Source organism: Frieseomelitta varia, unplaced genomic scaffold, assembly GCF_011392965.1.
Source record: "Frieseomelitta varia isolate USP_RPSP 00005682 unplaced genomic scaffold, Fvar_1.2 scaffold_984, whole genome shotgun sequence".
NCBI lineage: Eukaryota > Metazoa > Arthropoda > Insecta > Hymenoptera > Apidae > Frieseomelitta > Frieseomelitta varia.
Window position 1 is genome coordinate 195,311 of NW_025110794.1, and position 10,559 is coordinate 205,869.

General features: G+C 37.4%; 1 protein-coding gene across 1 annotated transcript in view; it reads left to right on the forward strand.

The window, feature by feature from the left end:
• The first annotated feature begins 675 nt into the window (after nucleotides 1-675).
• The window catches only part of LOC122538314 (UNC93-like protein), an 18,726-nt gene continuing 8,842 nt past the window's right edge, over nucleotides 676-10,559 (forward strand). Inside the window, exons 1-2 of the mRNA XM_043672272.1 lie at nucleotides 676-952; nucleotides 7,934-8,646. Of these exons, the coding sequence (XP_043528207.1) occupies nucleotides 8,378-8,646 (269 nt within the window). The 5' untranslated portion in view covers nucleotides 676-952; nucleotides 7,934-8,377. The remainder of the gene's footprint in view (nucleotides 953-7,933; nucleotides 8,647-10,559) is intronic.

Here is a 10,559-nt window from a genome sequence, read left to right on the forward strand (position 1 = left end):
AGAGAGAAGCATCTGATTATCATAATTCCATTTAATTAAGCAATTAAATGACCACTGTCACAGCTGTCATTAAGCTGTCATTGATTCATACTCCTCGATCACGGTTTGGAACATTCACGCAAGAAAGAATCGCCGATATTTCTTACGTTCGATTGTTGATAATAATTGCACGAGTTGGCCTTGCTTTGGATATCACTCCATACAACTCTGGATCATTCAGACGATAACAAGCGTAATAATCATTTATCTATTAAAGAAGTTGTTAAGAATGCAATTACTGAAAAACTTCACAAACGAATTATCATAATCTTTTGATTGCAGGCGAAGCGTGTTATCGTACGTTGCACAAACACTGCTCGCGGTGTACACGCTTACGTGTCGTTACAAATACAAACTTCTATTTAGTAGGCTCAGCGTGTCAACTTGTCAATATTTAACAAGAGGCATAATTCGACGAAAGACAATTCGTAAATTGTAAATTGGAAAAAAGGGAAACACAGAGGTGGAAAAATTCAGCGTTGCAGTTTCGATTTGATCGATTTTCTTGGGAGGGGGAAGAAGGGGGGAAACCAAACGCGCTGAGTTTCTTTCTCGAACCTCGTGTCGCGTCCAAATCCACGAGGAAGTGGCAGAATCCTCGGATCAACGGTCGACCATGTGTTTGAAATACAGAGCCGGCGGTTCGACTCGCGAGAAACGTCGAAATCCCTACTCAAATACACACCTGTACCTCGGTGTTCTCACGCAGTGAAAAGACGGCGAGGTGGGGCACAGCAGGATGAAGGTTGGCGGTTCCATGTCCGATCAGTATTATTTTGTTCGTTGCGTTACACCCGTGTGCGAGGAACGATTCGCGGCTCCACTTTGAACAGAGAAGAGAAAGAGCTTGAAAGAAATTGGCGGAGTGTCGTCAAGAGTTTGAAGGAAAGATACGAAGAAGATCGATTCAAAGGTGAGGTTATCAAGTCATTTACAAAATAACTTCTGTCTCGGTAATTGGCAAAATGTATCAAGTTGGAACCGCGTCCACGGTTTTATAAAATTGTAAAATTATCGAGAGGAAATTTGCAACTCCGTGTCCATGCGGTGATTCGTTCTCTTCAAAAGAGAATCCTCGGGAACGAGGCAGAACGAAACGAAAATCGCGTGCCGAAAATTATCAAATATTCCCGATAGAAACGAACCTCAATCTCTCTAATGCGGGATTCGGTTACGGTGCTGAAATACAATATTTTCTGTGATTTGCGCGGTTGAATAGTTGGCGTTCCTCACGGCTGACGATATATCATTCAACTCGTAGAGGTACGTATTAAAATTGCCTGTTCGATGATGTTTATATTAATGTTTGATAATTTTATATTAATGTTTCGTGGTTTATTTGTTAGAATTACTCTGTAATTTCGCGGTACGATTATTCCACGACTGACGCAATATACATAGTATAATAATATTACATTTAATTTTCGATTAAAAAATTTATATATATTATAATATATATATAATTTATATATATATATATAATATTTATTCTATTTCTCATATATATTTCAATATTTATATTTAATTTGAATAAATTTTTTTCAATAAGTGAAAAATTAATTTAGAAAAAAAATTCCATTTGAATGTGGATTTAATCCAATTTTTAAATTTATATTACCATTTTCAATACCTTTTCTTTTTTTCCATTTTAGAAAAGATTATTATTTTTAATTTTTGATATCGAAGTCACTTTGTTTGTTCCTATAACTTTATATTTAAGATATTTAAATTTTTATTAATTAATATAATTAATGTAATTTTATTATTTTTATTTATAATATTAATTACATTAATTATAGAATGAGTAATATTTTAATTATATAATAAAAATTTAAATATTTTGAACTTTGTAAACTTACAGGAATTAATAGAGTAATTTCAATATCGAAAATGAAGGAAGTGAGAGAGAGAGAAAAGAAAAGAAAAAGTATGATTTCGTTCGTTCGCCGTGAAACGCAATTAACTCTTATCCGTTTGGCCGTGTTTGGCGTTCCCCTCATTACATTCCGTTAATTGCGAATTAGAATTTGCGTCACCGTCCGTCCAATGAAGAAATTGCAATAAACATCGAGGCCTCCGTCGTTCGTTCCTCGAACACGGGGAAAAAAATTATTGAGAAATTGTCGCGCGGATGAATCTTCCCCCTCCTCCTCCCTTCCCCGTTCGGAAAATATTCCGCTCGCAGAGAAATTCCAATCAGCGCGACTGAGACATCCTCCGTTCGACTGACGTTTCGTTATCTGTTTGCAATTCTTGTATCGACTGCCACTCGACGTATCGACCGTCGTCTTTCTCAGGGAGTCACGGTTACGAGACCAAAAGTCGATGAATTATTCGGGATTTCACCCTCGAAACTGTCGCCACGCATGATAAATTAACACGATAATTTGGAAATTACTTTTCACTGATTGGTAAAGCGCGAAAGAACATTTTAGGGGATTTTAAACGAAATTACACAACTACCAGTGGCGCGAGTCGAAATCGTTGGCCCGCTGTTGATTAAAATCTCGGAAATTCGGGGATCGTCGGTTCTTGGATCAAAGCATAAATCTGCTACGGCGGAGGAGGGTGCACGGTTGTTCCCGTGGCGGTTCGCCGGGATTACAATTTCGAAACGTCACGGGGAACGGGGAACTCGAAATAAATCCCCGTGTTAAGTCGTTCTATCGCAGAAACGACGCGCTAATCGACCAATAAATTGAGACCAATTGCAACGACCGCCATTCCAGTTTAATAGCGCCGATTTTTTTTTTACTCGGCGACAAAACTAATTCATTTCGTTTCGACGGATTTCTTTATTTCTTTTACTTCGATCGAGCAAGGTAACTAGGATCGTTTCGTTCGTGATTTTATTATTTATAAGCAACTTTTGATTTTGAATATTTTAAACGACAAGTTTTCAGAACTCGTTGTGTGGTATAATTTATTACATATAGATATATATTGCATAGAATTGCATTGAATTTATTCTAGTAGAATTTGTATAATTCTGTAAATCTACTACAATATATATTACATAATAAATTCATAGAATTATTCCTTATAGTAGAATTTTATATTAGAGATAGTAGAAATTATTCTTTATAGTAGAATTTATTTTTTACAGTAAATTTATTATATTGTTCATATAGATTTCTTTATATAGATTTATTACATTCTTCTATAGCATTCGAGGGAGACTATCGATATCCGTATCGATAGATATCGTCTTCTAATTTCGAGCTTCTCCGTCGGAACTCCGGGAAACGTGATAACTATGCAAATGGACGGAAAATGTTAGACGTAGTTCGGAACGTCGTTGTTGCTCCTCGAGGTTTCCTCTAAAACGGAGAACGTAATCGAATCATAAGCCGAGTTTCCAACATACTTAATAGCTTTTCTGTTTCTGCGGAATCCGGTTATGCTAATTCCCCTCTAATTTCTCGATAGTGGGACACGCGTATCTTGGCCTACGGACGACAAAATCGCTCCGACGCAAGGAGAGTTGGAAATAATTAGCGAGACCTCTTTGAACAAATTGATTCAGCAACGTCGACAGCGCGTTGTTTCGTGAATCTTTCGTTTGAAATCACGTTTCTCTCACGTTCTTTCGGGTAATTAATTAAATTTCACCGTCAAAGTTACTTTAATATTTTGTTACGAACGGTGATATTTTTCTTCTGTTTTTTTTTCTTAGGAAAATAAAGATCCAGTGTTCTCTTTTCGCTGTTAATATTCAAGGCAAGAGTATTTCGATTCCCAGCGCTATTAACCCTCAGTGTTCCCAAGTGATGGACGATCCTTCACGCTTTAGATACGTGCGCGCTCGGTAAAACAAACTCATGGTGGCCTCATGAACGCCGTACCGAAAGGATTAAAGAGCACCACGATCTCTGTTAATATCACATTAGTTCCTACCTCGTCGTGTTTTTCTTACAAAATTGCCCTTCTGCAACTCGTTTGCTGTAAATGTTTACTCAACCTTCAAATTCCTCGGTGTCTCTCTTGCTCTAGTTTGCCTAATGAAGATAATAGAGAAATATGGCGATCTCTTGAACACTGCTAGAAGGCTCATCCTTAGAAGACACAGGATGTTAAAAAAAAAAAAAAGAGGAAAAGAATGCTTCGAGTGAAATCTGCCTCGAGGCCAATTAGTCAAAAATAGTCGTTTCAAAGAGTCGAACAAAGTTTCCTCGTGCATCGACACGTGCATCGAGAATCGTTCCTTTCAAATACACATTCGCACCTCGCACGCTCGTTTCATTCGCTAGGTCAACGCACACAATTTATACTAACCGGTTGGAATGCTTTAATGGCAAGACCGGCAGTTAGACGCGTTTATAGAGACTGAAAATGTATCCAGTCCCAGAACGCGTGAAAGGAGCAAGGATACGGATCTTGAAGGACGTTCGTGCGTGCTCGGATAATCATACATCACGATATCAGACACGCTCGATACTGATCGTCTACGCGTGTCTAAGCGGATCCTATCTGATGTTTAACAATTGCTTCTATCTTTTTCCAATGGTACTAACTAGTCAGTTCAAGGTACACGCTGATTCTTAATTTTCGTCGTGTTAGTCACTTCTTCGATTGTATTTGAACAACAAAGGAAAGAAAAAAAAAAAAACGTGATTCTGTAAAACTTCAATTTGCGCGGTAAAATTTCTTTCGTGCTTTAGCCGATCGTTCATTTCAGAAGATGATTAAATGTGATAAAATATATTGCAGTAAATTTATAATCAGTAATGCCTCTCTTTTAAATTTATAATTATATCGTATTAAATTTGTAATTAGCAATTTTTATCTTTATTCACGAAAATTTCCCAGTTAATACCTATTTTAATTCCTATTTTTCCTTTTTCTTTATTTTCTAACTGAAGTGCAGATAAAATAATAATCTTTTTCGAAGGATAGCTCTTTTATATTTATATCGTATTAAATTTTTATCTTTATCCTCGAAAATTTCCCAGTTAATTCCTATTTTTCCTTTTTCTTTATTTTCTAACTGAAGTGCAGATAAAATAATAATCTTTTTCGAAGGATAGCTCTTTTATATTTATATCGTATTAAATTTTTATCTTTATCCTCGAAAATTTCCCAGTTAATTCCTATTTTTCCTTTTTCTTTATTTTCTAACTGAAGTGCAGATAAAATAATAATCTTTTTCGAAGGATAGCTCTTTTATATTTATAATTATATCGTATTAAATTTTTATCTTTATCTTCGAAAATTTCCCAGTTAATTCCTATTTTAATTCCTATTTTTCCTTTTTCTTTATTTTCTAACTGAAGTGCAAATAAAATAATAATTTTTTCGAAGGATAGCTCTTTTATATTTATAATTATATTAAATTTGTGATTAGTAATTTTTATCTTTATCCTCGAAAATTTCCCAGTTAATTCCTATTTTTTCTTTTCCTTTATTTTCTCACTGAAGTGCAGATAAAATAATAATTTTTTTCGATGGATAGCTGTCGTGTAAGCGTGGATAAATTTTATGAGAATTCCGGATCTGCTCGTAGATACGTAGTGAATAGAATCAGTCGGTGTTGGCCAGACACGCTACGCGCGAACGCGACGGAACTCGATAATGCGAACCTTTTATTCAAATGATCCGTTAATCGATTAGAGAGGAGTATGCCTTATGCAATATCTGTTAAAATTTCCAAGGCGATCGCTCACCTTGAAATCACCATCTAGAGTCACGCGAATCGTCGAGTTATCGATACAAACGATGCATATTCAACGACTTGAATGTTGCAATGCTGGAATAAACATTTTTATTCTCGACGATTATCGTATCACTCGAGATTCCGCGTTAAAAAAATTGTCCGCGACCGAATCGAATATTTTCAACTTGGCTCGAAACTTTTACTTTATTGGAAATTTCATTGCCTCTGTATCAATTTTATTTTCATACTTTGATTAAAAAAAAAATATATATTTCCCGATCTTTATCCTCCGTCTTTTTCAAATCGGTTCGAACAATAAACAACGTTCGGTCATAGTACATTTTTCGTGAAATTTTAATCAGAATTTCGCTCAACGCATCTTGAACATTACAAACTTTTTTTTCGTAATTGTCCGATATTGCTTTCTGAATTATGAATCGCGGCCGCTGATCCTGGAATTTTAATAAGATTATTATCAAGCAATTTCCATTATCGAGTATCTTAAGTCTTGCGGAAGACGAGAGAACGACGAAGAGCTAAAAATACACAGTTAAAGCCATGTTTTAAGAAGAGCTGGAGCTACAAAGAAATGTACGTTATTCTCCTTAACAGGTGAACCTTCAGCAATACCAGTTGTTTAACACGTTTCCGTGGCTCCTTTCGGTGAGCTTCATTTCTCTTCTTTCTCGTTCATTTTTCAATGTCCGCGAACTCCTCTCTCGATCTTTCTCGTCAATTATCGGACAAAAAGATTCCGTTTCGTTGAGCGTAAACCTCGAACGAATTGGATAAAAAATATCCACGTGTAACTACGTGGAAGAAACGTGTTTATCTTGCGTGAACTCTCCACTGTTCCTCCGCATCTTTCAAGTTCCGAAACTTGGATAACCCGTCGCGGACTTAGTTTGGTGGAAGGATAATTCACTTTCAACTCTTTGGAAGCTTTAATTCCAAGAGCTACAACTCTGACAGACGTTTGCGAGCTCGTTCGTTTAAATTTAAGACAAAGCCGATTGGTCGCGAGATGATCGAAATCAAAGTTCCAAAATTGTCCGCTCAATTTTGTTTCTTTTTCTTTTTCTATCTTTTTTTTCTTTTTTTTATCCACGGTTGACGGTTACAGATTGCGGAACAGGGTCGACAAAGTTAGGAAGCTAACCGTAAACCAACGTCCACGTTCACCGCGTTTGAACTCTCAACATCGTTGTGTTGCTCAAGCCCCTAACGAGGTAAAAGCATAAACCCATAATTCCTCGATGTAACATCTCTGATAGTACGAACAAACTACTACTTGTTCGCAGGATGTAGCAACTTCATCTTAATGATACACTGTGACGCGCGCACTTGTAACAGCGTCGAGTGGAACTTGCTTTATAATGAGGCACGCTCGATCATTTACCAAGATAAATTTCCTCCTTCGCCATTCATACTGAACGTCGGCTCCGCTTGCGCTACCCCTTCGTGTGTCTCGGGACAAAGCTATATAACGTATAGCCCCGTCAATGGGTACGTAAACAGGCTGGTTATCTCGCCGCCCTATTTCGCCGCGCTGTTTGTGTGTATGTGTGTCATTATCGATGGATAATTGGACGCTGTTGGTCGATGAAATTTACTTGAGACCCAGCCAGAATTTCAAAATTTCAACGCAGGATACTGAACTGTTTGCTTCACGTTGATTTTTGCCGCGAAAGAAAAGTCCCAGAGACATTAACGTAGTGACAACAAGATAGAGAAACTTTATAATAAAAATAGAGGCTACAATTTTATTTATATATCTTATGAAAAATTATTGAAATCTTTGAAGGTAGTTCTATTGTCAACAAAGCTGAGCCGAGAACGAGACACACTGGTTTCTGTCTTTTTAATTCTAACTAAACAAAAAATCATAAACTTATCTTTCGAAACAAATCTTTCGTTTCCTACCTTTTTCTTAGATGATATAATTTCCACTGTTTCTCGCTGTATTTAATATCTGTCGATTTCGATATGGATCAAAAATTATTCGGTTTGACAAACTTCTCAGTCGAGAAATCAAAGGAGCTCTAGATTTAATTTCGAACTATCTTCGTATCTTGCTCACTTTAACATAAAAATTCGCCCAAAAAACGAAAAACAATAAAAAAAAAAAAAAAAAAAAAAAAAAAAAAAAAGACAAAACTTAAACCATTTCCCAACTTGGCGAACACACGCAAGATGGCACAATTAGGATCATCCCAGTATGGTCGTAAATTTTTGTTGCAGGTCACGACGAAGAAGCTCGAAACGGCAATTATGAGATCGGAGTTACTTCCTGGTTGATCGTTGGCACGCGATTTCGCTCTTGGAGGATCGTTAGCCAGTGCTCGCTAGATAGCCAAGGGCATCGTATTACATCCTACAACGTGCTGTAGGTTCGTCGAGGACCCATTGATAACGCCGTCTCACCGCGGCGATATCGCGGCAATATTTCAATCAGGCTGCCAATAAATTTCATCATGCACCGTCGGACCCTCGGTGTATCGCTCGGGCAGTGACGTTTCCCTAGCGAGAGACGCATTTTTATGCGATGCCGCGCCAACGTCGAACGTGATTCCCTCCCACAAAAAAAAAAAAAAAAGAAAAAAGAAAAAAAGGAAAACGTGTTCGACGACAGGGGAGACACAGTGAAGGAGGGGGCGTAATTAAAATCGAGACGTGAATCGAATCATGACGTTGGACAAAACATTGGACGCGACGGGACAATTTGTGAAAGTGCGAACCGAGAGTGGCGGCTTCAGGCCCGGCGAACGATGGCGCATTACCAGGAACGTTCTGGTGATCGGTCTGGCGTTCATGGTGAATTTCACGGCGTTCATGGGGGCGACGAATCTGCAGAGCTCGATCAACGCCGACGGTTCGTTGGGCACGTTCACGCTGGCCTCCATTTACGGCAGCCTGATCTTCAGCAACATCTTCCTGCCGACTTTGATCATAAGGTGAGGAGAACGCTCTCTTCGAATTTCTTTTTTTTTCTTGCAGAATGTTTACGATGTTGATTTAATGAATTTTTTGCACGAGTATCGTCGACTCAGACAAGACAGTTGGCCAGATAATCCGGATAATCGCTAGAACTGAAACACTGAGCTGAATAATTTTTATATTTCATAAAAGGAAAAAAAAGAGAGAAAGAAGAAATCAATTCCGAATGTTAATGCGTGGAGTTGCAAAAAATTTTTTAAAAAGTGCACAGAGACAGAAGGAAATATGTATGAAATAACCAAAATAAATTGTTCGTTGTAATGCTCGGAGACCAACGAAATGGAAACGAATTTCTACCCAACGAAAAAAACATACGCATATGTATCTGCGTAAACGTTCATTTTTTAATGTGAGAAGACAATTTTCCATTTTGACAGAAGACATTTTTCTTTCTTTCTGATGCACCAATTAAAAAACTGTACGTAATCTTTCTTCAGACGCTTCCATCTACAGACAGAGTTCCGTTAAAGTAAAATTTCACTATGAACGGATACTGTGAAATGAAAGGAGGATTTGAATAAATTGAACATTTATTAATTGAACATGAATTAAGTCGTTTAAGAAATGAATATTTGCGGACAATTCTTTCGCGAATTATGAGAATGAAACGGTATTTAGATATCGTGTACCACGGGTAGTGTTATTCGGATCACGTTCTTTACTTTTTTATGGCAGAGCAATTTGAGAGTGCTTTTAATCAATCCCCAATTACCGAACTTGTTCTGCTTTTCATTTTGATTTTCGGACGATTGATGCCTTCGAAAATATTGCAATTGGTCAATTCTACCATCGATTTTTTACCCGAAAATCCCGCAAATTTTAAAAACTGACGTATCGCAGAATCTAACTGGCTATTTCACTAAATGATGTCGAAATAAAAATGATAAATCACAGACCGGCAGTAAAACAGTTCGCAACGGTGTCCTCGAATCCGTGAGAAATTTCGATGAAAATAATCTTGGACGACTCTGATGAAACTTTCAACAGATCGATATCGAAAGGATATTCAATCATCTCGAGGAATACTCAATCGCAATTCCTCGACAAGGAGGTAATCTCGACGAACTTTGAAGACAGTTGTTACAACCGAGTCCTCGGCAAATACTAGAGGATTCTCTTTCTCTCTCTTTCTTTCGACATTTAATAAAGTTTCCTCGACAAAGCGCTTTAAATCAATAAAGGTTATCCGCGTAGAGAATTCAGACCGCTTGGTAATTAAAAATTATCGATCAGCCAACGTTTGCGGCAAGACACCGCGAGATATCTCGAATCCGCGTCTTGTAATTTCTCGGTTGTAACAATCGTTCGAAGCGTTTCCAGCGGGGCGTCGTTTATTACTCACGACGTTCCATCAGCGAATCCGAGTCGGCGACTACAGTTCTAACCCCCGAGGGATAAAGTGAATCCGCGCGCGCGCGCGCGCGTGTGTATGTGTTTCATACGTCGCGACTGAGAATGATGTAATTCTGCGCTGGATTTCGAAAACTGTGTCTGGGAAATTGCACGGGTAATATTTGCCTAGAGTCCAGTTTGTATGTTAAACTTTTTATGTTAAAATAGACATCTGCAATTTGACGTATTTAAATGAAATTTAATCTCGAGGCTATTAGAAACCATTGGTTTTGAATAAGATAACGAAAGAACGATAATCTTAGTAATTTTCTTGTAAAGTCCCGAGCAATTTCTCAATTGTAAAAAATTTGCCTAGTATTCATTTTTTTTTTATGTTAAAATAAATATCTGCACTTTGACGTGTTTAAATGAAATTTAATCTCGGGACTATTGAAAATCATTGCTTTTGAATAAAATAACGAAGAAACGACAATCTTAATAATTTTCTTGCAAAGTCCCCAGCAATTTCTCAGTTGTA